The following is a 27,494-nucleotide window of genomic DNA, read 5'->3' on the forward strand; positions in this document are numbered from 1 at the left end:
AGTCTTGTGGAACCCTTAACAGATAATGGGAGAGCTGTTTCAAGTCTTGTAGAGTGATAAAGTGGGCAAGTTGCCTAAAGCATCTGATCAGCTTCTGTCATTTCAAAGACTGCTAGTAAATGACAGAAGGGTTAAATTGGTGGCTTTGGTCAACTTGTCCACTTTATCTATCTTCAAGGCTTGACACATCTCCACTAGATGGTAGAGGAGAGGGGAAGATACACTGAGGAGGGAATCAATAAATAGAGAGTGAGCCTAGACGAACTGCATCCCGCAGACCGGTGGAGTGAAGGTTGCGCAGGAGATTCTCTTGGATAGTTACATGTCAGTGACAAGTTTCTGGTTATCCTAGTTGAATAAAGCTTACAAGAGAAATTCAATAAGTAGGGTAACATGACATCTCGCGTTTGTAATGTTCTGTACTTCATTATGATTCCCCGCCAGGCCTCCCCTGACGGCCATTACACTGCGCCGCATATCAGCCATACTGTCGGAAACAGGTCTGGTCTGGCGGGGAACTAGAATGAAATAGAGAACATCAAACACTTGAAAGGTCTTGTTACCCTACTTATTGAACCATTCTTGCAAGCTCAACGTAGACTTGACATTGACATGTAGTTATCCAAGAGATTTCTCGTGCAACCTTCACTCCACCGGTGCGTCACTTCCGATGGGCTGTGATTGTGCGTCATTCTGTCCCATCTGGATGATCCTCTATTTGTTGGGTATGTGAAGGCCTCCTGCTGCGTAACTCCCAAGGCTGCACTGAACCGGCTGTCTTGGAAATCAAATGGTAGATTCCCGTTTGCCTCTGATTGCAGAATATGTTGACAAATTGTTGAGCGATTATCTTCCGGGGACTTGGAGAAATTATCTTATTAACTTGTCAAATAAATGATCATTCTAGACGGCAATTGCAGCAAACGAAGGGAATCTGTTATGCCTCCGACTACTGTTTCAGTAGCGTAATCTATTTTATGCATCAAATATTTACCTACGTGGTTGAAAGATAGTCTACTTTCCCTTTCGTGGGTCACGGACATAAAGGTGTAGTGGCTAACAAGGGTCATACCCGAGACCCGTTGGATGAGCGAGGGTCACAACGGTTGTCATTGGAACATTGGAGATGTTAGTTTATTTCTGAAGCCTCTTTGTAGTTTTCTTCCCTCTGTAGCTTGTGCTTTATTATCAGAAGTTGCATGTGGGATATTGTCTACGGAGAATAAATATATTTTATCTCTATTATGCAGTAATAGAAATATCGCTTTTGCATGTCGAAATATAATTGCACACCCGGTACATTATAGAGTACACACCACTTACTGTAGTGAAGGCAGATATTTGTGGAGCTTAGCCAATGGCCTATAGTTGCCCATTCTCTCTCACAGCGCATGGGCCTTCACGCCTCCCCTGGTCCATCCGCAGGGTCGTCTGCACTAACCAGTATGGCCGGCTTAGTATCATGCATACGGCTGGTGCAAGTGCAGAACTCCCGCTGGCCGAGGCATTTGCATATTTTTGCACAGCAGCTACATACGAGATCGCAGCTGTGAATGCTTTTACGTACACTGAATCCGGACCAATGTTGTAACATCGTTTAGTTCCAGTTGTCTAGTTTGTGTTGCACCACCATGCGCAGCGGAAACCGCCTAGAACATAAGCCTGAGTTTCGTAGTGTCGCTCTGGTATTCTCAGGCAGAAAGTGGTCTGGATTTCCCTTGGGAACATCCACTTGCAGTTTGCAGCTGTTCTCCGACAAATGTGCTGTGCCGCCTGAGCACCTTCTAAAGTAGGGTTAAATTTCGGCTGGAGGCGTCTGACGAAGAAAAGTTTTTTTTTTTTTTTTTTTTTGTTTTTTTTTTTAAATCCTAAATTGTGAAAGATCCCTCTCACGGGGTGCGCTGCCCTGCGTCCTTACTTTGGCTGGTTTTCAGTAAGTGAGTCATGGAGGCATTTTAAAAATCCCTTTTCATTGTTAACTTCAAAAGCCTTCATTTGACTTCCAAAGCAGTAGACGGCTTTGCCGGCCATATCAAAGCCTTTCGAAAGAGAAACCTTCCCGTATGTACTTACACGCTGGTGATGCGTAGTTTGTAAGGCGGCGAGAAAGTAGATGTCCGTTTCCTTAATCCTCTGCACTTCATCTTATCCGTCCCCAGGTAGTGCGCTTGGGATTGTGTTGGGAAATAGGAAACAATGGTCTGCTTGTGTTTCGCTGACTGTAGTGTACAGTGTCATTTATTCCTTTGTGGTACATTGCTCTCAAAGTGCCCCCACGCCTCCTTACAGTGAAGGCAGCCATGTTGTGGGTCACCATGTTTTAATTTAAAAGGGGTGTTCCCATTTAAACTTGAAAGGGACAGCCACATGGTAAAAGTTACAACAGCATCCTACTTGCGCAGCCCAATTGCCATGGTAATGTAATATACTGTATATTTCTTTACTGTGCCCCCTCCTTGGATTGAGTTATAAGGGAGGTGTATTCTGCATTAAAAATGTCACCTACACTGCCTTGCTAAAGTATTCATCCCCCCTTTGCATTTTTCATGTTTTGTTGCCTCACAACCTGGAATTAAAATGGATTGTGTGAAGGTTTGCATCATTTCATTCACACAACATGGCTACAACTTTGAAGATTTTTTTTTATATTGTGAAGCAATCAACAAAAATGACAAAATAACAGAAAACTTCAGCGTGCAGAACTATTCACCCCCCTGGAGTCAGTACTTTGTAGAGACACCTTTTGCGGCAATTACAGCTGCAAGTCGCTTTGGATAAGTCTCTATGAGCTTGCCACATCTTGCCACTGGGATTTTTGCCCATTCCTCAAGGCAAAACTGCTCCAGCTCCTTCATGTTGGTTGGTTTCCGCTTGTGAACTGCAATCTGCAAGTCTGACCACAGATTCTCAATTGGATTGAGATCTGGGCTTTGACTAGGCCATTCCAACACATTTAAATGTTCCCCCTTAAACCACTCGAGTGTTGCTCTAGCAGTATGCTTCAGTCATTGTCCTGCTGGAAGGTGAATCTCCGTCCCAGTCTCAAATCACAGGCAGACTGAAACAGGTTTTGCTCAAGAATATCCCTGTATTTAGCACCATCCATCTTTCCCTCGACTCGAAACAGTTTCCCAGTCCCTGCTGCTGAAAAACATCCCCACAGCATGATGTTGCCACCACCATGTTTCACTGTGGGGGATGGTGTTCTTGGGGTGATGGGATGTGTTGGGTTTGCGCCAGACATAGCGTTTTCCTTGGTGGCCAAAAAGTTCAATTTTAGTATCATCCGAACAGAGCACCTTCCTCCATACATTTGGGGAGTCGTCCACATGACTTTTTGCAAACTCAAAACATGCCATCTTATTTTTAACATTAAAGGGGGGTACTCACGGAGAGATCCATACTTAAAATCTAAGCAATCTGACTAGATTGCTTAGATTTTAAGCACAGATCACTTGTGTGTACCCCCCACAGCGATAGCGATGCGCGGCCCCGCACATCGCTATCGCCGGTGCTAGATTGAGCCTGCATGCAGGCCAATCTAGCACGTCGCTCATTTCACCTGCTGGGTGAAATGAGCGGCTCCCCGTCCTCCCCTGCATCGCTCAGCACACATCATGCTGTGCTGAGCGGTGGGAGAGATGTGTACTGAGCGGTTCGCTCAGCACACATCTCTCCCGTGTATATGGCCCTTAAGTAATGTTTTTTTTCTGGCCACTCTTCCATAAAGCCCAGCTCTATGGAGTGAACGGCTTATTGTGGTCACCTGCGCAGATACACCAGTCTGTGCTGCGGAACTCTGCAGCTCCTTCAGGGTTACCTTTGGTCTCTGTGCTGCCACTCTGATTAATGCCCTCCTTGCCCGGTCTGTGAGTTTCGGTGGCCGGCCCTCTCTTGGCAGGTTTGTTGTGGTACCATGTTCTTTCCATTTGAAGATGATGGATTTGAGGGAGCTCCGGGGGATCATCAAAGATTTGGATATTTTTTTTTATAGCCCAACCCTGACTTGTACTTCTCATCAACTTTGTCCCTGACTTGTTTGGAGGGCTCCTTAGTCTTCATGGTGTGATGCCTCTTGCTTAGTGGTGTTGCAGCCTCTGGGGCCTTTCAGAAAAGGTGTGTTTATACTGACAGATCATGTGACACTTGCACACAGGTGGACTTCATTTTACTAATTGACTTCTGAAGGTAATTGGTTGTACCAGAACTTTTGAGGGGCTTCATAGCAAAGGGGGTGAATACATATGCACATGCCAATTTTCAGATTTTTATTTATAAAAATTATTTTTTATATAAATTTTTCTCATTTCACTTCACCAACTTAGACTATTTTGTGCAGATCCATCACATACTATTCAGATTTAAAAAAAAAATTAAATTACAGGTTGAAATGTAACAAAATAGGTTAAAAGCCAAGGGGGGGGGGGGGTGAATACTTTAGCAAGGCACTGTATATGAAATGTCTAATACAGAGCCAAATCTGGTGTCCAGTCTGATACATGGAGCCATTCCATGATGCATCTACCTTCCATTCCCTCCCTCCCATTCCTTTCTATTCCATTTCCTTCCCTTCTTTCCTTTCCCTTCCCACCCCTGTTTATTTCCCTTCCCTCCTCCTTTCCAAGCTCTCCCTTCCCTTTTACCTTCCTTTCCTCTACCTTCCCTCTCCTTTCCCTCTCTTCCCTTTCCTTTCCCTTCCCTTCCCTCCTTTTTCGGTTTCCTTTTCCATCCCCCTTCCCTCCTTTCCCTTCCCTCCTTTTTCTGTTTCCTTTTCCATCCCCTTTCCCTTCCTTTCCTCCTTTCCCTATCCTTTCCCTTCCCTCCTTTTTCTGTTTCCTTTTCCATCCCCCTTCCCTCCTTTCCCTATCCTTTCCCTTCCCTCCTTTTTCTGTTTCCTTTTCCATCCCCTTTCCCTTCCTTTCCTCCTTTCCCTTCCCTCCTTTTTCTGTTTCCTTTTCCATCCCCTTTCCCTTCCTTTCCTCCTTTCCCTATCCTTTCCCTTCCCTCCTTTCCCTTCCCTCCTTTTTCGGTTTCCTTTTCCATCCCCTTTCCCTTCCTTTCCTCCTTTCCCTATCCTTTCCCTTCCCTCCTTTTTCAGTTTCCTTTTCCATCCCCTTTCCCTTCCTTTCCTCCTTTCCCTATCCTTTCCCTTCCCTCCTTTTTCGGTTTCCTTTTCCATCCCCTTTCCCTTCCTTTCCTCCTTTCCCTTCCCTCCTTTTTTCATTTCCTTTCCCATCCTTCCTTCTCCCTTTTCTTTCTTTTCCCTATCCTTTCCCTTCCCTCTTCTTCTTTTTCAATGTTGAATTATTGCCGCTTTAAAATAAAAAAACACTGGAATTTCGCCCGTGTCTGCACCTTGCAGAGTATTGAATAAGCCCCATAGTATTTACTGTATTAAAAGCAAAATACTTTCATTTATTATAAATGGGTTATTGTTCTGCTCATTCTCCGTCCATTAGTCAGAGTGCAGTGACTGTGTGGAGTGTTGCAGTGTAGAAGGCTGGCATGTAGCGCCGTTTAGTCATTCTTGGTGTGTTGTCACCGTGCCCTTGTCTGGATGCTCACTTGCCGCATTGCAGGGGACTTTGGCACAATACATATTATGCACTCACTTAAATTGGAGATTTTCAGATGAAGCCAAAAAGCGAATTCTCTCGCCGTGTAAAGTTCTGCTGGCTGCAACCTTTCCATAGCACACACTATCCATTTACATCCGTAGTAAGTACATTGCCTCCTTACGTCAGTGTGAAATTCCGCTCTGGACACACAAATGTATTCATTCCAAATATATATTCCCCATATTAGCGTCCAACTTCCATCTTCTGTCTCTCTGAAGTCTGGCAGGGTAACCACAGTTTCGTTCTCCTGATCGGCGCCCGTGTTTGGCTCCGTTACCCGCCCTATTCCACCCTTTAGGCAAGAGGGTGTTTTGTTCTTGGTTTTTAAAGTCGCAGGACCCGTAAGGTAATAGGAGGGGAGGGGGGATATTGTGTCGCAGTGGGTAAAGTGCAAAGTATGACACGGACAAATCTGCGTCAAAAATAAGGGGGAGGAGTATCAAAGCTTGGAGACGGATAAAATACCAACCAATCGGCTCCTGTTATTTTTCAGACCCAGCCTGTAACATGGAACTGATTGGTTGGTACTTTCTCTTTACAGGCCAAGATTTAAGTGTGTGTATTATTACATAATTATCAAGTTCTGTATTATCCAAGTTGTCTTTCTATTCATTTTATTTCTTCGATTATAACTGAATTTATCCTGACGCCATATAAGCACCAGCATCATGGCGTCCACTGTGCGCTCAGAAGATGTCGCCACTCCTACTGATGTGGGCGTTTTCTGCGGTTTTTATTGATTAATTTTGCTTTTTGGCCACAAGCTGTGATATTGGGCGGATATTGTATAGGGCTGGACAGACCCCTTGCTTGGCGGGTACAAAAGGGTCTGTCCTGCTATAAACACCAAACGCTTATTTTGTCCGTCTTGCAATAGGCAGTAGCGGCCTGGTAATGTCTCCGCTTGTCCACTTCCCCACTCATTAGAAGGTTTGATACACCTCCCCCACTGTGACAACTATTGCTATGGGTAATCCAGCTTCAGAGGCCGCGCAGTCGCTGAGGTGGGAACAAAACGTACCCCATTGCGTGGAACGTCTTTGTCATTATTAATACTGTAGGTAAAACAAAACCTATAAACAAACGAGGACGTTGCAGCCATAGAAGAGAAGGAAATAAGACCAGCAATGATCCAGTGCTGCGTAATCTCCTCCTCCTCTCTGCTCTTGCTGTGACCATTGAACCTGTAAACAAAAGATTATGATGGCCTCGGGCCGCGCTGCTCAGCATTGGAATTTAATTTAAAAAGTCAAACTTCTGTTTCTCTGATCTGACTTGATCTCTGCGATGCCAGAGGGCAGGAGGGCAGGAAGGTTCCTGGGCGTTGCGGGGTTGTTGGCAGGCCCTGAAATGATTTTTGTTTTGTTTTTTTGTTTTTTTTTCTATCTGCGAGTAGAAAATGAATTCCTTTGAATCGTTTTCTCCCTGTTTGTTCACTTTTATTGAGCTTCTCGGGAAAAAAAAGGAAGATGTTCTGGGGCTGGGAAATAAATCCTTTGTGCGGAGGATCTGTGGAATATCCACGGATGGATTGCGATTTGCTGGGGTACAATCCAGGTTTCTTGACGTACAGATGTTTTCTCGTGCACTGTGGCTGAAATTGCAGCAAATAGTCCCTTTTGGTGCGCCGGGTACCGGGCGACTTGGCTGCGGCGAACGTCTTCCTCGTTCAAATTATGCGTCTTATTCTCAAAGATGTATGAGAACACATCTGTACTGTTTGTAGATTCTTTTTTTTGCTGTTTAGTACAATGAACTGTTGAAATCCTTCCCGTGTTTGATACCAAAGTAGCGCTGTATTTTGACAATACGACTCTGGCGTAATATATGCCCATGTTTCCTGCCACTACGCGTCGACGACGCTTCTGGCTTGAGCCTCTCGTACGCCACAATCCATGATACTGCCCTTTCCCACTTGGCCTCCCGTCAGGCACCCGCAGTTGTTTCCTGAAATACTTTGTGCTGCTGTAATTCCAATTATCTGATTTGCCAGAGGGTGCTCTTTTTGTCCCTCTCCTAATCAAATTGGGAAGTACGGAGGGCGTAACAAGGCGATTAGTGTCCTGTGGCCCCAGTCCACAAAAAGGGTGGTTTTGTGAATGGGGTACAGGAATATTTATGGCAGTGGTCACAGTGAATGCAGGGGGATGACTTTGTACTTGTCACAGTTTGCAGTTGTGTGTGCTACATAATGATTTCATGATTTAAAGCTCATTCTCCATAAACATGGACAGCGCTATAACATAAAGATTCCGGATACTGTCGAACACTTTACAGGGTGCAGCGACCGCTAGGAATTTCAGACTGGGCCCAAACCTCGTTCCCACCAGTTTAATAAGTGGCCCTGACAGGTGGAGGTTTTCCGAAGCCCCCGGTTTCTGGGACTGGGTCATGTCATGCGAGATGCTAAAACCTGGCTTTATGTGGTCTGTTCACAGCTCGTAAAAAAAACAAAAAAAATGTGTGAGATGTCGCAATGAAACCTTTTCACATGAGGTGCCGGGGACTTGGCACTGTAGCTGCGTGTGATGTAATGCTAGCTTAGCAGCTATGTTGTATTAAATCATAACATTACTTCCTCCTCTTCTACAGTTGCTTGTAAATTGTTAGTTGATTGGCAAAAAAAAGATATATTTTTATGTATATATTTTAACTAGCAGAGGACAGTCTCCGTCCTGTCTACAGAGACAGATTGAGACTTCATCAGGATTCAGATGATCACTAAGGAGCTCATTTTAAGTTGGGATGGGGAAAAAACAAACAAATAAGAGCTTGTTCAGTTACTTAAATGCCCAATTTGAAATGTATAGCTATATAGATGACATACATTGTTTAGTGTTAATCTTTGTTTTCACTGCAGCTGTGCTTTAACAAAAAAAACATACCTACCTGCTCCATTAGACAGCTGAGTTCCCACTCCCACCCTCCACTCCCTCACATCGGCACCCCATGGGAGCTAATGGAAATCCATAAACTGGATCTGCAGTTATTTAAGCTGCTGTGACATCACTGGGTCCACCCCTGTATGTGCATCCACCAATCCACACAGTGCGTTTATAAAAGTCGCAATATGTGTAAATAAGTTAATAGCTGCACATGAGGGAGCTTTTATTTTGAAACTGTCGGATCACAAGCTGCAGTGGAGATCCATATAAAAGTGCAATACATAGTGTGTGGTGGTGGGATTTGCAAAAGGATAATGGCACAAAAAGATGCACATTTTTGTTTGGACGTGTTCCCATAGGCAAGATTGGTCAGACCCCATGCATTTTGATTATAGCAGCTTTTATAAAAGGTGTCTAATTTACAGGCAATCGCTAAAATGCGGCCTCTCAAACATGCGTTTAGGCTCCTACAGTAGCTCATGATCTGTACGACTAAATATGGCACACAAGTGCTGTCATGTTCATCAGTAGATGCCCTTGTGTCTGGTTTGTGCTGTGGGAAACCTCCTGAGAGGCAAATGGGTGGTGAATACTTAATATAAGGGGGGTGCTTGTTATCTGAGGTAAGGGGGTCCCGCAGTGCAGGTATGGGGTTCAGTAACGCTCTGCACAGGGCTAGGCCTGTGCGACCATTCACATAGGCCGCTCCCTTGAGGACGTTATGAGAATCGGACAAATATGAAAACATGGCCGCTATTCTCCTCGTTTCAGTTATGACGCCGGAGTCCTTACTGGGTTACAACTGCGCTTTGTGATGTCACATAGCGTAGATGTCACATGGTATATATGTTACTGCGCTCGGTCTCCTGGAGCGAGGAAATACGTTTCTGCCTGTCCAGTAACTGGTACAGCCCTCTCCTCCCTGGACATCACAGCCATTGTACGGGTGGGAACTCCTCTCCGTCCAGTCTCTGGTGTGTCTGCAGCAGATCACTCCTGAGCCTGGGTGCACAAAGGTGCTAATGCCAAAATTATACAGCCCTGACAGGAAATTGCCGGGTGCCCGTACTTGTATGTTAAATATACGCTGCCGTCCAGATTGCCCATTGTGCGGAGGGAGGAGACGCACATCGCTATGCATTTCTCAGCTTAATAGCATAGCAAAATAATTTCTGGAGATGGTTTCAGGGGATAATATTCCTCATTGACCAGCATAATAAAGACATCCTCATAACAGCTGCAGGGTATTGGTTTCCCGGCTGGAATGTCTTTGGTGTGTACACACATTGTTATGCACGCTTTTTGAAGCAAAAATATTTAACGACGGCAGGTGTGACCTTTGACCCCCCTCATATAAGTGTCCGGGCTTGTTTCACTTAATGAGAAGTACAGGTTACAATCCTAAAAGCACATTACAGTGAGAGGAATCGTCCGCTCCTAAAGAGTCGGCCAGTGGGAATTTCTAGATAAAACACTTTACAATAGGTGTTTGTTTTTTTTTTACCTTTTTTTGGGCGGGGTGGGTGGGGGAGGACATTTTAGGCCCATGACTTTTGGTCTTAGGCTCTATTACAGATTAGGACAGGCGATCACAGGACTGGCCACATCTCGCAAGATGAGCGCAAACGACCCGGTGGATCACTTAAAGATGTATGGCGGCGATATCCATTCACTGCGTGGAAATGGCTGAACGGCGATCAGGGGGATCACACAAGCTTGATCATCAAAGTAAACTCTCCAGACCACTTTTCGGGCTGTGGACCGTTATTTATCGTGTCCATTCACTAATCGATAATAATTCGGCTCATCTGGTTATCGCTCAGTGTATGGCTGGATGTAGGGCCTAATTCAGACCTGGTCGCTAGGCTGCATTTTCGTACAGCGGGCAATCCGGTTTAAACTGCGCATGCGTATGTACCGCATGATATAAGTGAAGGAAGGAAAAGCACAAGAGGGAAGAGGGCCCTGCTCGTGAGAGCTTACAATCCATTATCTGCACCCGCCCTCCTTGTGCCCGCAGGATGTAAGCACCAGTGTAGCTGGTCCGGTCACCTGCCCGTATCTTGGTGATGTCAGAGAGGAGGCAGTTGCTGTTTTTTGTGGTTGCGCAGTGTATGGCGATAGCCATAATTTTTTGTCACAGGACTGCGTTTTGAAGAGATAAAAAGCTGTGAATTTGCCGAAACTCCTAACAATTATATTCCTACAACGCAGGATCATTTCTTGGACAAAGATTGGCTGTATCAGAGGGTATTTCAAATGACAATCGGAACATGTTGACGTTCTGGTGTCGACATTCTGACCAGAATCCTGCTGGGCATCCAGACCAATTTTGGTGCCGCAGTTAGGCTGTGTTGCGTTCTGTCTATTTTTTTTCCATATACTCTTCTTTACTTACGACATTTGATAAATTGTACAGCAGGCAATAAAATGGGGTCCGCATGCGTTTAAATATCAGAAAGCGTAGTCGCGCAGAGTCTTGTCTGAGTATTTATGCCACTTTGTACACCGACATGGCCTATAGTTGACCATTTATTGTCTGCTGTGCGGCGTTTTATTAATAAGCTGCGGGAAAGTTGCCTTTTGGGATCTCAAACCAAAAGCGTTTAAATTGGGAAAGTTTAATGATTAGGAGAAAGTGGATCCTTCGACTGCACCTCAAGCTGTTTGCCATCTGCCGGCACATTCCCGAAAATCTTCAAAGGAATTTTTTAGTCTCTGCAGGGCCCTGTCTGTAGCGTTATGGTTCTCATATGTGCTGTCTGTTTTATTACCTGTGTAATGAGAGACCGGCGTTGCTTTGTGATGTGGTGCCCGCGTAGATTAGCCATGTGGCACGTGATGGGTGATGGGCCCTGTGTTGGCTCCGTCTACTGATGTGTTTCCCATATGTTGGTTGGAGTTGGAAGTTCCAGCTCTGGGGTCATGTAATTACCTTGTGAAGGCTGTGACCGTCCATTTGTTCTGTCAGGAATACAGGTCTGTGACAGCGAGGGCAGCTGAGGATTATGGGTGGCTGGTGCCATAGGGGCACATATGGGCGGATTTCCCAGAACTTGTTAGGATGGCGTCTGTTTTGTGCGGTTTTGCTCACTCTCATTGTCCATGAACATATGACCCTTTTAAGACCACATGTTGCACCCCTGGGGTAAATTTACGATACGTCGACTTTCTAAGCCACTGAGTCATTGGCGGTTTCAGACGCTGTATTTATAGGGGAAATACTGAATGCAAAATGCACCTGGGTTTGGATTTAATATTGTTGCCCCTTTGGAGCCAACAGCGGAAACCGCTGGGGTTGCAGCAATTTTAAAAGTGCCATACAGTGAATTTACCCCCCCCCCCCCAGAAAGTTACAAGTTTCAAGTTTCATATGTTGGGCTGTATTGTGCTGTGTTAATGGTGGGTGTGGTTCATCAAATCGACAGTGTCTAGGTCGACAATGTTTAGGTCGACCACTATAGGTCGACAGTCACTAGGTCAACATGGATGGAAGGTCGACGGGGTTTCTAGGTCGACATGTGCTAGGTCGACAGGTCTAAAGGTCGACATGAGGTTTTTTTGTTTTTTTTGGTGTCGTTTTCTTCGTAGAGTGACCGGGATCCCAAATTAGTGCACCGCGTCCCCTCGCATGACTCGCTTCGCTCGCCATGCTTCGGGCATGGTGCCTTCGCTCCGCTACCGCTTCGCTCGGCACACTTTACCGTTCCAATCGTAGTCCACGTGGATTGTTAAGTATGAAAAAATTCAAAAAAAGAAAAAAAAATGTGAAAAACTCATGTCGACCTTTAGACCTGTCGACCTAGAAACCCTGTCGACCTTCCATCCATGTCGACCTATAGTGGTCGACCTAAACATTGTCGACCTAGACACTGTCGACCTTTAGACCGGATCCCGTTAATGGTCCCGTGTAATTGCTAATCAGCGTTACAGTAATTTTCTGTATATAATGTGTATATTTGTTTTTCTTCACAGAGCTACAAAACCATTCCAGTTACCCAAGAGGTAAGTCCGCTACGTTATTATGTGACCGATCCGTGGTATAATATTTGTGTACTGGTCTTTTACTTGTCACTTTATATCCATGCCGTGACGTTTTAAGCCTACAACTTACAGGCAGCAGGGAGTTCCCAGTGAGTCTGACAAATGTTTTTTTTTAAAAGGGCGACCGTGTTTTGCCTTTGAATTAATTGCCCCTTTAAAACATTATCTGGAACTCTGCTGCCTGCAAGTCACATGATACTGCATTCACCCCCCATGGCTGTGTACTGGCCTCTGAAAGGGATTACACACATTCTAAATGAACTGGGATGATTGCTGTAACATTTACATAACGCTATGCTTTTCCTGCCAGCGGTCTGTGACTAACGTGAGCAGCCGGGCCTGTTACTGCCCGCTGATTGTATCACACAGGGGTGTGCGTTACCAGGGGATACGGCTGAGCGCTTTATGTGGGAATCTGTACTGCCTGCAGGCTGTGTCCATGCACCAATGACTTGTTATGTTATTCCAGCATTTCCCATAGTTCCCTGGGCCGACTCCTGACTCTGTCACTAATTTTTTTTCCCTTTTACCTGTCTGAAACCCCATCGCCAGCAAGGATTTAGCGCAGGGGTGGGCAACCTGCGTCCCTCCAGCTGTTGTTAAACTACGCATCCCAGCATGCCCTGCAACCGTTTTAGCATGGCCAAATAGCAAAAGTGTAGCAAGGCATGCTGGTATGTGTAGTTCAACAACAGCTGGAGGGCCAAAGGTTCCACAGCCCTGACGTAGTGTCTCCAAGATGCTCGATGAGCTGAGGTGTCATGGCCACTACGGGTCAGGCCTTAGATTTCCGTGCGTTTTGTATCGCACATCCCGTGTTCTGCTGAAAGAGCCGATTCCTGTGGAAGAGCTGGAAATAGCAGTATTACACTTAGGGGCCATTGGTGCAGTAGCTCCACCATACAAATATATACCTTACGTAGCGTCTCCATAACAGCTCGCTTTCCGAGCCGGAGACAGGTCATGGAGCCGCAGTGTCGCTCCTTGTGTGGCCACTGTACCAGCACGTGCCGGGAACAGCATCCTATAATTACCTTATTGAATTTAGATTCCAAAGGAAAGCTTCGGAAAACTACAAGTCCCAGCATGCCTTCCTTACACTGCTTCTGTTTGCTTTGTACTTGGCTAATGAAGGCTCGAGCTGTGCTGCGGTATGTTTGTGGAAAGCGCACAGTATTCGTATTTATAGCAGCAAGCTAATGTGATTTCCTGATGGAAATGGTTCTGTTTGAAGTGAGAAGAGACTGAAGTAGGCGCCTGTACATGCAGCTCGGTGTGTGTGGGTTCGGATGGGGAAGTTTGCAGCCCACATCAAACAAAAGAGTCTTGTGTGGAGCGGCTGCTGTAGATGGAAGAGTTTGTGGGTGTTTGCAGAGGTGCAGCTCCACGCAGGCTCCTCCAAGCCTAAATCACCAGCAGTACACTCAATGGTATTCACTAACCTCCCTGTAGGGCTCATTTAGTACCATGGTGCTACGTGTACTTGTGTGTTGTAACCCATAGCAACCAAATGTATGTTTGTTTTGTCTCCCTTTTCAAATCGCACTAAAATATAGACCCTGGTTGCTATGGTTACAGCACCTCTGCACGCATTGCACTATGGGGGGTCATTCAGACCTGATCGCACGCTAGCCATTTCTTGCAGCGCTGCGATCAGGTCAAAACTCGGCAAAACTGCGTATGCACCGCAATGCGCAGGCGCGTCGTACGGGTACATAGCGGATCGGTGCTGGGCAATGGATTTAACGAAGAATCCATTCGCACAGCCGATCGCAAGGAGATTGACAGGAAGAAGGCGTTTGTGGGTGTTAAATAACCGTTTTCAGAGAATGGTTGGGAAAACGCAGGCGTGTCCAAGCGTTTGCAGGGCGGGTGTCTGACGTCAATTCCGGGACCGGACAGGCTGAAGTGATCGCAGCGGCTGAGTACGTTCAGACCTACTCAGAAACTGCACAAATCTTTTTGTACCGCTCGGCTGCACATGCGATCGCACACTTGCAAAGCAAAAAATACACTCCCCTATAGGCGGCGACTATCTGATCGCAGTGCTGCATAAAATAGCTAGCGAGCGATCAACTCTGAGTGACCCCCTATGTTGTTAAATAAGACCGGTAGTGCGGTTAGGGCTCACTCACCATAATAGCCACATCCGTGACGAATGCTGGGTGATCAGATTGTACAGAGGGGGCCAATGGCCAACGTAGGTTGTGTTTTACTTGCCTGGCAGGTAAAAACACAAGATTGTGCCAATGTAAGGAAAGCAGTAGTAATGGCGACCGGCTGATAACCTTCAGCCTTCCATGAACTAGATTATCCAGGCAGATTTGTATGGGATAGACAGGTTTTTTTTTTTCCTTTGGCAGACACTGCACACCAAATGTCTGGTAACCACGGAAACCCCTATTGTACCTATATTTCTCTGCTAGATATGGTTGAGCCAGACACATATAATACGCTGTGGTGGGCTATGGCGGGGGGTAATACCGCCCACCCCCCAGATCACAGGGTACCACAGCTTGTCTTCATGAGTACGCCAGGCCTCAAGCCCCTGGTTAACTAGAAATTAGTACAGCGCTCACCGCTGATTGGACAGCACAGCAGATGTGATAGGTGGGTTCATTCAAAGCTCACCAAGAGGTGGGACCACCGTTATGGAGATAATTGGTTGATCCAAAACAAAACTATATTGTGGCGAACTTTCTTTGCATAATTGACATTTGTGCTGTGAGCTGCTTACCAGATTGTCCGCGCTTTGGCCGCTCTGTCCTTTATTTGTCCACATCTGGCACCTGCTGCGTTCTCAGGCGTATTACAGATCCGTGTACTGTGGGGAGAATCCGCTGGACGATTCCACTGGTGAAAGGCTGCTGCCAAGTTATTGCACAAGCCAGAGCCTCCATCATAATGCGTTAGCAGGACTGGCTACGTTTAGGACACATACCTGTGCTAAAGGTCACTGCAGCATTTGGAAAATTAATTCAGTCCCAAGCTAGAAAACACTTTATTTCTAGTTTTTCAATATTCTATTTTCTCACTTCTACGATGTTGCATTGCCAGATTCCGTATATTTTAATGTGATGCTATGGTGAGCCCATTTATACTTGTCATGCCAGTATAAAATATTTTTCCTGCTGCTATTCCCAGTTACAGGACTGAATTTGGGCGGAGCCCGCTCTGTGGAATGCCCTCCCACACACAATAAGACTTTCCTCTAGTCTCCATACCTTCAAGCGTTCCCTGAGAACTTACCTCTTCAGGCAGCTTCTCAAATCCCATAACCACCCGCGTTACCTCCATAAGATATTCTTCCCAATTACATCCCCTCTACACAGTTCACACAAAACTTACATGTGTTCTCTTTCTACACTCACCCATCCCGCTGACCTCAGGCTAGCATTGCTGTAATACGGCTCACCATGAGCCTCTGCAATATGGCTGGACCTATATTTAGTACTTCCATTCATGTATAAATACCCATTTCCCTATAGACTGTAAGCCTGCGAGCAGGGCCCTCTTACCTCTGTCTTCTGCTTTTACCCAGTCTCATTTTACTACCTTTTTGTTACTAATTGTAAAATACAACTGACTATGCTGGCACTTTATAAATAAGTAGTAATAATACAGGTGTAAAACATGGCGGCATATAAGGTGACATAAGAATGAACATACTGTGGGTTTTTGGTGCCATGTTTATCCCCAGCGTGTTTACTGACGATGGTATCGGATTTTCCAGCTTCTCATTCCTCCTCTCTGTCTCCCTTCTAGCTATGCCGCCTTAATAGCTGATTGGCCCGTGGTGGTGCTGGGCATGTGTACGGTTCTGATAGTAGTCTGTGCCCTCATTGGCATCTTGGTGCCCGACCTCCCGGACTTCTCAGATCCTCTTCTGGTAAGTATGTTTTTGTATATTGTTTATTAGGCCCTACACACTGGTCGATCTGACTGAAAAATATGAACGATCTCGTTCATTAATGAACAAGATACCGTTCGTATCTTTCAGTGTGGAGGCACCAGCGATGAACGATGTGCGGCCCCGCGCTCGTTCATCGCTGGTGCCCCGTCGGCTGTGCATGCAGGCCAATATGGACGATCTCGTCCATATTTCCCTGCACTTCTATGGTTACTGGGAGGGGGTGAAGCCGTATCCGTATCCGCCGTCGGGCAGCTCTGCGGCGGATCGTTAACTGTGTAGGGCCCTTTTGTCTAAGAGTTATTATTATTTATCTTGTATTATTTTTCTGTCATTTGCGCCTAGCGTGTAAATGGTAAACATGTACCGGTCACCTGTATACTGCGTCGGGGGGCCCTTTGTAGGCTGACTGCCAAATCTTTATACATAGTCTCTGCGTTTGTCCAGGTACAGTCCGTTTTCTACTCTTGCTAACCCCAAAAAATAAATGTGAACACTCTTTAAGAAAGCTCGATTTGATTCAGATCTTTGTTTTTCAATTTACTTTTAAAGACTTATATCGTAAAATGAATAGGGCCGGCCTTTTATATTTCTGACGTACGTGATGTCCTCGATCAGCAAAATTTATAAGGATCTTATTTTGTAAGGTTTGTTAGATATGCGACAGTAACTTGTGCGTTAGATGTCAATCCCATTTGATCAGTAAGCGCCCGGCACGGTTATTAGCCGCGTGAGCTGATGGGCGAGTGGCAGTTGTAACCCCAGGCATGACACACACTGAGCGATTCATCCCCAGCCCTGGAGGGCTGCAGTTGTCACCCACCTGTTAGGAGGCGGTAACCCCTGACCTATGTGACCTGACCTCGCTCTCTCACGTTGATGCTGTGGTTCCTTTGTTGCGGCACTGGGGGGAATCACTGACTTTACTTCATTCTCACTTGCAGGGGTTTGAGCCTAGGGGAACCGCCATTGGCCAGCGGCTGGTGACCTGGAACAACATGGTGGAGAATACCGGATATAAGGCAACGCTGGCTAACTATCCGTTTAAATATGCAGATGAGCAAGCAAAAAAGTAGTTACGTCGTTTTATTTTCTACTATATGTCGCAACGTTTTCCTGGAATGTCGTCGTTTTCTTTTCTTATTTTTTTTTTAAATGTCTGGTATTATGTATAGTTCTATAAATAAACTGAAAATCGATAATACCACGGTAGTCGAAGCTGTATTATAATAGTCCACTAAAGTCAACTCAGTAATAAATTATTATTTTTTTTTCACCTAAACACATTGATGGTGGCCATTTTGTTTTGTAAACCAAGTGGGGAGATTTATCAAAGCTTGCATTGGAGACAGATAAAGGGACACATTTACTAAGCAGTGATAAAAGTGGAGAAGTGATCCAGTGGAGAAGTTGTCCATGGCCACCAATCAGCTGCTCTGTATACTTTTTATAGTATGCAAATTATAAATGTTACGTCAATGCTGATGGGTTGCCATGGGCAACATCTCCACTGGCTCACATCTCCACTTTTATCACCGCTTAGTAAATGTCCCCCAAAGTACCAACCAATAAACTAATAACTGTTATTTTGTGGCACAGTCCGTAACATGACGGGAGCAGATTGTGTGGTAATTTATCGCTCTCTTCTTAATCTCTCTCCAAACTTTGATACATCTCCCTCCTTATGTTTCCTAGGAGAGTGGCTCCTCAATTCTCGGAGTTAATGACATTAATGTGGCACGAGGCACTTTGCGCCTCATGCCTCAGTTCCTTGTCAAAACGATTGCAGCCCAACAAAATATATACTTAATATGATGAAGTATTGTTTGGAGGCCAGACAGAGATAACCAGATACGCAGTGTTGCGCAATGGTATAGGGACATCACTCAGGCAGGAGACAGTCATAAATATGTGAATATTTTATAATTTCCGCCGCCTTGCCCCGGGAGCCCGTCTGCTATTCTTGTGCCATTAGGTTCCTGCGGAGCCCTGATACGCAGGCTGTAGTAAGAAACAGCAGGGTTCTGCCTTTCAGACAAGGGAGATTTTATACAAGTTTCCTCACAAAATAGGAAACTAAACCTACATACAAACCACAAACGCCTCCACGCGATGGGACGATTTACAGTTCCAACGTCCTATGGAGCGTCTGGTAATTCCCTCTATTGTGCATGTCTGCTTACTGCCAACAGGCCCATAACAATCGGTAACTTGTTCCTCCTAAGCCCGGTGTCACCCGTGCACCCCTGTAATACTAATGATGGCATTGTGTTCTCATCTCAGCCATCAGGTTGACCGATGGTCGGAGGATCACTATGACCGGGAGAAGAGACAGGCTGACTGGGACTTCCACAAAGACAGCTACTTCTGCGCAGTGCCAAGTACGTCACCCGCTGGCTTATTTCTCTATGTTCCGGAATGTAACGGGTTTTAGTGATTTAGGATGTGAGTTGCCAATTACTGCGGCCTTTATGAGACCATAATATTTGCTCAGTAAAAAGGGCCGGGATGAGCCGGACCAAACCCAGTGTAGATTATAAACGTTATTGCAGTCGGAAGCCGTGCAAGAAGAAAGGCTTGTGTTATTTGTATACAGTGCGCACAGTGGTATGTACGGTTATATGCAATGTATAAAAATCATCATAATCTTCCGACTTTTTATTTTCTTCCCAAAAAAACATATTTTTCTCTCTATAGAGCAGTGGTTCCCCAGGCACGCCCAACAGTCCAGGTTTTAGGGATATCCCTGCTTGTGCACCGATAGTATAATCAAACTGACTGAGTTACTAATTAAGTCACCTCTGCTTAAGCATGTATATCCTTAAAACCTGGACTGTTGGGGTGACTTGAGAACCGTGTTTGGAACCTCTGCTATAGGGGGTCATTCCGAGTTGATCGTAGCTGTGCAAAATTTAGCACAGCTACGATCTTCTTCCCTGACATAAGGGGGGGACACCCAGCACGGGGCTAGTCCGCCCCACATGTCAGTCCGGCCCCCCTCGCAGAAGTGCAAAGGCATCGCACAGCAACGATGCCTTTGCACTTCAGGAGTAACTCCCGGCCAGCGCAGCTTTAGCGAGCTGGCCGGGAGCTACTTCTCGCTCCCTGTCCCGCAGCGGCTGCGTGTGACGTCACGCAGCCGCTGCGGCCCGCCCCCGTTCGGTCCGGCCACGCCTGCGTTGGCCGGACCGCGCCTATGAAACGGCGGCCAAACGCCGCCGTTTCGCCACCTCACGCCCATCGATCGCCTCTGCCTGTCAATCAGGCAGAGGCGAACGCTTTCCTGCCATGGCCGTCCTGCATGCGCAGCGAGCGAACGGGTCGGAATGACCCCCATAGAGCGTTATTCATCCCAGCATGTTCCTGTTCTAACGAAGCTAAATTATTATCGACTCCATTGCGCTTATTGTGTAACAATATAACGGATATACAATAAATGTTCAGAATTATTGCTGGTTATAAAATGAGGACGCTGCCATCAGAATGCGCTGAATTGTATACAGTATATCCCTGTTTAATCTTGCATTTGAATTTATTTATTTTTCCCCCTTTATTACGTCAGACGACCATTATTCCAGAGTGGTTTTCACGGCGGTGGATGGGGAGAGTCTGTGGAGTTTGCCGGCCATTAAGTCCATGTGCAGTATAGACAATACCAGGGTAAGCACAAATGCACCCAAATATTAGCTGCATTCCTGACATTCTTTATATAAAGTAAGTTGTGGCATTCTGAGTGAAGGTGACGACGCCCCGGGTCACCGTCTGTCCTCTCCCTGAGGCACTTTGTGGACTGGCTCTCCCAGGCCTGTGTGTTTGGACAGTCTCCGACTTGCTGGCTGGGGCACAGGAATGACGCTGAGAGGTAACATTGGGGGGAGGTAATCTGTAGCTTCCTTTGTAAACCCTCTGATGTCTCCAGGGCAGGGAGACGTGTGACAAAAGGGATCTTCCACTTCTCCTGTAGTTTGGTGAATCCCATGAGATTGCGGAGACTCTGCGTGCTCACAGCGGGGTGTCACATTCCTGGACTGTCACCCCGGGCGACGCTGGTTACTGAGCACGGATAAGCACTGTGCACTCGGATATTCTACAGATCAGAAGATAGAAAGTTGATTTTAATGCTTGAAAAGCGTATAAATTCATTACACTAAATGTATCTGTCCCCTCTCTCTCTCTCTCTCTCTCTCACGTCTCCGCGGCAGGTTGTCATGCTAGCATGGAGGGTTTCTCTAACTGAGGAGGCAGTGTGACTGACAGACTTGTAGACTTGCTCTATAGAAATGTATAGTGTAGGCCTGGCCAACCTGGGCCTCTCCAGCTGTTGTGAAACTACAAGTCCCAGCATGCCCTGCTACACCTTTGCTGTCAGGAAAAGCTAAAACTATGGCAGAGCATGCTGGGAGGTGTAGTTTCCCAACAGCTGGAGAGCCACAGGTTGGCCAGGCCTGGTATAGTGGATTGGTAAATGTATTCGAGCAGGTAAGGTCGGAGGTCACAGCAGCTTCTCAGACTGATCTCATTAGGAGGCTTTGCTAGAAATGTGAGGTTTCAGCCTCCCTTGATAATGAGGAGGTGATACCCTAAGTGGGGTATTCAATTATCCACAAATTCGCGGCAATTTTTTGCCCGCGCATACCCGCGAAAAACGGCTTTTCGCGGGTATGCGCGCTCCCGTTTTTCAACCTATTCAATTCCAAACGGGTTTCATGTGAAAATTGTTGCAGTGAAAAGTGTAGGTGAAAATGGGGAAATCAGCCTGTACCCCAGAAAATGATAAACTAACATAGGAAAACAGAAGAGAAGTGTATTAGAGATCACATTAGAGAGTTTTTAGGACTTAAACTGTGTGAAATGGATGTTATAAGCATTTTTTTTAAAATGCAAAAAAATGATAGAAAGCAAGTTTTGTTTTTTTTTGTGCAAAATAAATGCTCTCATTAAATTTGGGGTACATGAAAATGGGTATAAGTATATATGTGGGTCATTTTAGGGGACTTTAAAAAAAAAAGTGGAAACAGACCGATTACTCCCACCTGCAAGCCTAAAAACACCTGTTTCACTCATAAAGCACCCCAATATACCTGTCCCATACCTTGAACCCCAATTTCTCTAACGTCCTAGTGGATGCTGGGGACTCCGTCAGGACCATGGGGAATAGCGGCTCCGCAGGAGACAGGGCACAAAAAGTAAGCTTTTAGGATCACATGGTGTGTACTGGCTCCTCCCCCTATCACCCTCCTCCAAGCCCCAGTTAGGTTTTTGTGCCCGTCCGAGCAGGGTGCAATCTAGGTGGCTCTCATAAAGAGCTGCTTAGAAAAAGTTTTTTAGGTTTCTTATTTTCAGTGAGTCCTGCTGGCAACAGGCTCACTGCTACGAGGGACTTAGGGGAGAGAAGTGAACTCACCTGCGTGCAGGATGGATTTGCTTCTTAGGCTACTGGACACCATTAGCTCCAGAGGGATCGAACACAGGCCCAGCCATGGAGTCCGGTCCCGGAGCCGTGCCGCCGACCCAGAGGTCCAGAGGTCCGGAAACAGGCGGCAGAAGACTTTCAGTCTTCATAAGGTAGCGCACAGCACTGCAGCTGTGCGCCATTGTTGTCGGCACACTTCACACCAGCAGTCACTGAGGGTGCAGGGCGCTGGGGGGGGCGCCCTGGGCAGCAATGTATAATACCTTTTTCTATGGCTAAAATACATCACATATAGCCCTTGAGGCTATATGGATGTATTTAACCCCTGCCATATATCGCAAACTCCGGGAGAAGAGCCCGCCGTTTTAGGGGGCGGGGCCTATTCTCCTCGGCACACAGCGCCATTTTCCTGCTCAGCTCCGCTGTGAGGAAGGCTCCCAGGACTCTCCCCTGCACTGCACTACAGAAACAGGGTAAAACAGAGAAGGGGGGCATATTTTGGCGATATTTTTATATATTAAGCGCATATAACAGAAACAACACCTTTTAGGGTTGTTTATATACATTTTTATAGCGCTTTGGTGTGTGCTGGCAAACTCTCCCTCTGTCTCCCCAAAGGGCTAGTGGGGTCCTGTCTTCGATAAGAGCATTCCCTGTGTGTCTGCTGTGTGTCGGTACGTGTGTGTCGACATGTATGAGGACGATGTTGGTGTGGAGGCGGAGCAATTGCCGGTAATGGTGATGTCACCCCCTAGGGAGTCGACACCGGAATGGATGGCTTTAATTATGGAATTACGTGATAATGTTAGCACGCTGCAAAAGTCAGTTGACGACATGAGACGGCCGGAAAACCAGTTAGTACCTGTCCAGGCGTCTCAGGCACCGTCAGGGGCTGTAAAACGTCCCTTACCTCAGTCAGTCGACACAGGTACCGACACAGATGAATCTAGTGTCGACGGTGAAGAAAGAAACGTATTTTCCAATAGGGCCACACGTTATATGATCACGGCAATGAAGGAGGCTTTGCATATCTCTGATACTGCAGGTACCTCAAAGGGGGGTATTATGTGGGGTGTGAAAAAACTACCTGTAGCTTTTCCAGAATCAGAGGAATTGAATGACGTGTGTGATGAAGCGTGGGTTAACCCCAATAGAAAACTGCTAATTTCAAAGAAGTTATTGGCATTATACCCTTTCCCACCAGAGGTTAGGGCGCGCTGGGAAACACCCCCTAGGGTGGATAAGGCGCTCACACGCTTATCAAAACAAGTGGCGTTACCGTCTCCTGATACGGCCGCCCTCAAGGATCCAGCTGATAGGAGGCTGGAAACTACCCTGAAGAGTATATACACACATACTGGTGTTATACTGCGACCAGCAATAGCCTCAGCCTGGATGTGCAGTGCTGGGGTGGTGTGGTCGGATTCCCTGACTGAAAATATTGATACCCTGGATAGGGACAGTATTTTATTGACTATAGAGCAATTAAAGGATGCTTTTCTTTATATGCGAGATGCTCAGAGGGATATTTGCACTCTGGCATCGAGAGTAAGTGCGATGTCCATATCTGCCAGAAGAAGTTTATGGACGCGACAGTGGTCAGGTGATGCGGATTCCAAACGGCATATGGAAGTATTGCCGTATAAAGGAGAGGAATTATTTGGGGTCGGTCTATCGGATCTGGTGGCCACGGCAACAGCCGGAAAATCCACTTTTTTACCTCAGGTCACCTCCCAACAGAAAAAGACACCGTCTTTTCAGCCGCAGTCCTTTCGTTCCTATAAGAACAAGCGGGCAAAAGGACAGTCATATTTGCCCAGAGGCAAAGGAAGGGGTAAGAGGGTGCAGCAAGCAACTACTTCCCACGAACAGAAGCCCTCCCCGGCTTCTACAAAGCCCTCAGCATGACGCTGGGGCTGTGCAAGCGGACTCAGGGGCGGTGGGGGGTCGACTAAAGATTTTCAGCACACAGTGGGCGCGCTCACAGGTGGACCCTTGGATCCTGCAGGTAGTATCTCAGGGTTACAAGTTGGAATTCGAAAAGTCTCCCCCTCGCCGGTTCCTAAAGTCTGCTTTACCAACGTCTCCCTCAGAAAGGGCGACGGTATTGGAAGCCATTCACAAGCTGTATTCTCAGCAGGTGATAGTCAAGGTACCCCTCCTACAACAGGGAAAGGGGTATTATTCCACACTATTTGTGGTACCGAAGCCGGACGGTTCAGTAAGACCTATTCTAAATCTGAAATCCTTGAACCTGTACATACAGAAATTCAAGTTCAAGATGGAGTCACTCAGAGCAGTGATAGCGAATCTGGAAGAAGGGGACTTCATGGTGTCCCTGGACATAAAAGATGCTTATCTGCATGTCCCAATTTACCCTTCACACCAAGGGTATCTCAGGTTCGTGATACAAAACTGTCATTATCAGTTTCAAACGCTGCCGTTTGGTTTGTCCACGGCACCTCGGGTCTTTACCAAGGTAATGGCCGAAATGATGGTTCTTCTACGAAGAAAAGGCGTATTAATTATCCCTTACTTGGACGATCTCCTGATAAGGGCAAGGTCCAGAGAACAGCTGGAAGTCGGAGTAGCACTAACTCAAGTAGTGCTTCAACAACACGGGTGGATTCTGAATCTTCCAAAATCTCAATTGACCCCGACGACACGTCTGCTGTTCCTGGGAATGATTCTGGACACTGTTCAGAAAAAGGTGTTTCTCCCGGAGGAGAAAGCAAGGGAGTTATCCGAACTTGTCAGGAACCTCCTAAAACCAGGAAATGTGTCAGTACATCAATGCACAAGAGTCCTGGGAAAGATGGTGGCTTCTTACGAAGCAATTCCATTCGGCAGATTCCACGCACGAATATTTCAGTGGGATCTGCTGGACAAATGGTCCGGATCGCATCTGCACATGCATCAGCGGATAACACTGTCACCAAGAACAAGGGTGTCTCTTCTGTGGTGGTTGCAGAGTGCCCATCTGTTAGAGGGCCGCAGATTCGGCATACAGGACTGGGTCCTGGTGACTACGGATGCCAGCCTACGAGGCTGGGGAGCAGTCACACAGGGAAGAAACTTCCAGGGCGTGTGGTCAAACCTGGAGACGTCTCTTCACATAAATATACTGGAGCTAAGAGCGATTTACAATGCTCTAAGCCTGGCAAAACCGCTGCTTCAGGGTCAGCCGGTGTTGATCCAGTCGGACAACATCACGGCAGTCGCCCACGTAAATAGACAGGGCGGCACGAGAAGCAGAAGAGCAATGACAGAAGCTGCAAGGATTCTTCGCTGGGCGGAAAATCATGTCATAGCACTGTCAGCAGTGTTCATTCCGAGAGTGGACAACTGGGAAGCAGACTTCCTCAGCAGACACAACCTCCACCCGGGAGAGTGGGGACTTCATCCAGAAGTCTTCCACATGATTGTGAACCGTTGGGAAAAACCAAAGGTGGACATGATGGCGTCCCGCCTCAACAAGAAACTGGACAGATATTGCGCCAGGTCAAGAGACCCTCAGGCAATAGCTGTGGACGCTCTGGTAACACCGTGGGTGTACCAGTCCGTGTATGTGTTTCCTCCTCTGCCTCTCATACCACAGGTACTGAGAATTATACGGCTACGGGGAGTAAGAACAATACTCGTGGCTCCGGATTGGCCGAGAAGGACTTGGTACCCGGAACTTCAAGAGATGCTCACGGAAGAGCCGTGGCCTCTACCGTTAAGAAGGGATCTGCTTCAGCAGGGACCTTGTATGTTCCAAGACTTACCGCGACTGCGTTTGACGGCATGGCGGTTGAACGCCGGATTCTAAAAGAAAAGGGCATTCCAGAGGAAGTTATTCCTACCTTGATTAAAGCCAGGAAGGAAGTGACCGCACAACATTATCACCGCATTTGGAGAAAATATGTTGCGTGGTGTGAGACCAAGAAGGCCCCAACGGAGGAATTTCAATTGGGTCGATTCCTACATTTCCTGCAGGCAGGATTGTCTATGGGCCTCAAATTGGGGTCTATTAAGGTTCAAAAATTCGGCCTTATCGATTTTCTTCCAGAAAGAATTGGCTTCAGTGCCTGAAGTACAAACCTTTGTCAAAGGTGTACTACATATACAGCCCCCGATTGTGCCTCCAGTGGCACCGTGGGATCTCAACGTAGTTTTGGATTTTCTCAAATCCCATTGGTTTGAGCCGCTCAAATCGGTAGATTTGAAGTATCTTACATGGAAAGTAACCATGCTACTGGCCCTGGCTTCAGCCAGGAGAGTATCAGAGTTGGCGGCTTTATCGTACAAAAGCCCATATCTGATTTTCCATTCGGACAGGGCAGAACTGCGGACGCGTCCTCAGTTTCTGCCTAAGGTGGTTTCGGCTTTTCACTTGAACCAGCCTATTGTGGTGCCTGCGGCTACTAGCGACTTGGAGGACTCCAAGTTGCTGGACGTTGTCAGAGCATTGAAAATATATATTTCAAGGACGGCTGGAGTCAGAAAATCTGACTCGCTGTTTATCCTGTATGCACCCAACAAGATGGGTGCTCCTGCGTCTAAGCAGACGATTGCTCGTTGGATCTGTAGCACAATCCAACTTGCACATTCTGTGGCAGGCCTGCCACAGCCTAAATCTGTAAATGCCCACTCCACAAGGAAGGTGGGCTCATCTTGGGCGGCTGCCCGAGGGGTCTCGGCATTACAACTTTGCCGAGCAGCTACGTGGTCAGGGGAGAACACGTTTGTAAAATTTTACAAATTTGATACTCTGGCTAAGGAGGACCTGGAGTTCTCTCATTCGGTGCTGCAGAGTCATCCGCACTCTCCCGCCCGTTTGGGAGCTTTGGTATAATCCCCATGGTCCTGACGGAGTCCCCAGCATCCACTAGGACGTTAGAGAAAATAAGAATTTACTTACCGATAATTCTATTTCTCATAGTCCGTAGTGGATGCTGGGCGCCCATCCCAAGTGCGGATTGTCTGCAATACTTGTACATAGTTATTGTTACAAAAATCGGGTTATTATTGTTGTGAGCCATCTTTTCAGAGGCTTCTTCGTTGTTATCATACTGTTAACTGGGTTCAAATCACAAGTTGTACGGTGTGATTGGTGTGGCTGGTATGAGTCTTACCCGGGATTCAAGATCCTTCCTTATTGTGTACGCTCGTCCGGGCACAGTACCTAACTGAGGCTTGGAGGAGGGTCATAGGGGGAGGAGCCAGTACACACCATGTGATCCTAAAAGCTTACTTTTTGTGCCCTGTCTCCTGCGGAGCCGCTATTCCCCATGGTCCTGACGGAGTCCCCAGCATCCACTACGGACTATGAGAAATAGAATTATCGGTAAGTAAATTCTTATTTTCCATTCAATTTGTACTTTTTCACCCCAAAATGACATTGGCCAATTAAAAATAATTAAAAACTTCAACGTGCCTAATTAGTCATTAAGGGGGGTGTCCCAGGAGTTCTGTACCATATCCAAACATTTTTACCTTAGAATAGTGACTTTTCCCAACTTTTCACCTGCTCAGAGTAGGTGAAGGGAAATTTGTGAAAAAATTATCACCGATAAATTTTCCCGGAAAATTGAATAGGCTGTAATTGAGTTTCACGGGGATAGTCCGGTTTTTCACGTGAA

The 27,494-nt window shown here is 46.6% G+C and overlaps 1 protein-coding gene and 1 long non-coding RNA gene across 4 annotated transcripts in view; one reads left to right on the forward strand and one right to left on the reverse strand.

Annotated features, from left to right (window-relative positions):
• Window positions 1-27,494, forward strand: part of DISP1 (dispatched RND transporter family member 1) — a 74,829-nt gene that overhangs the window by 41,116 nt on the left and 6,219 nt on the right. For all 3 annotated transcript variants that reach the window (XM_063919031.1, XM_063919032.1, XM_063919033.1), the window contains 5 exons: window positions 12,479-12,508; window positions 16,313-16,436; window positions 17,402-17,532; window positions 18,741-18,838; window positions 20,020-20,117. In XM_063919031.1, the coding sequence (XP_063775101.1) occupies window positions 12,479-12,508; window positions 16,313-16,436; window positions 17,402-17,532; window positions 18,741-18,838; window positions 20,020-20,117 (481 nt within the window). The remainder of the gene's footprint in view (window positions 1-12,478; window positions 12,509-16,312; window positions 16,437-17,401; window positions 17,533-18,740; window positions 18,839-20,019; window positions 20,118-27,494) is intronic.
• The window catches only part of LOC134910706 (uncharacterized), a 54,876-nt gene continuing 47,332 nt past the window's right edge, over window positions 19,951-27,494 (reverse strand). Inside the window, exon 3 of the long non-coding RNA XR_010176263.1 lies at window positions 19,951-20,544. This is a non-coding gene — a long non-coding RNA (uncharacterized LOC134910706). The remainder of the gene's footprint in view (window positions 20,545-27,494) is intronic.

This window comes from Pseudophryne corroboree, chromosome 4 (genome assembly GCF_028390025.1).
Source record: "Pseudophryne corroboree isolate aPseCor3 chromosome 4, aPseCor3.hap2, whole genome shotgun sequence".
Classification (NCBI taxonomy): Eukaryota; Metazoa; Chordata; class Amphibia; order Anura; family Myobatrachidae; genus Pseudophryne; species Pseudophryne corroboree.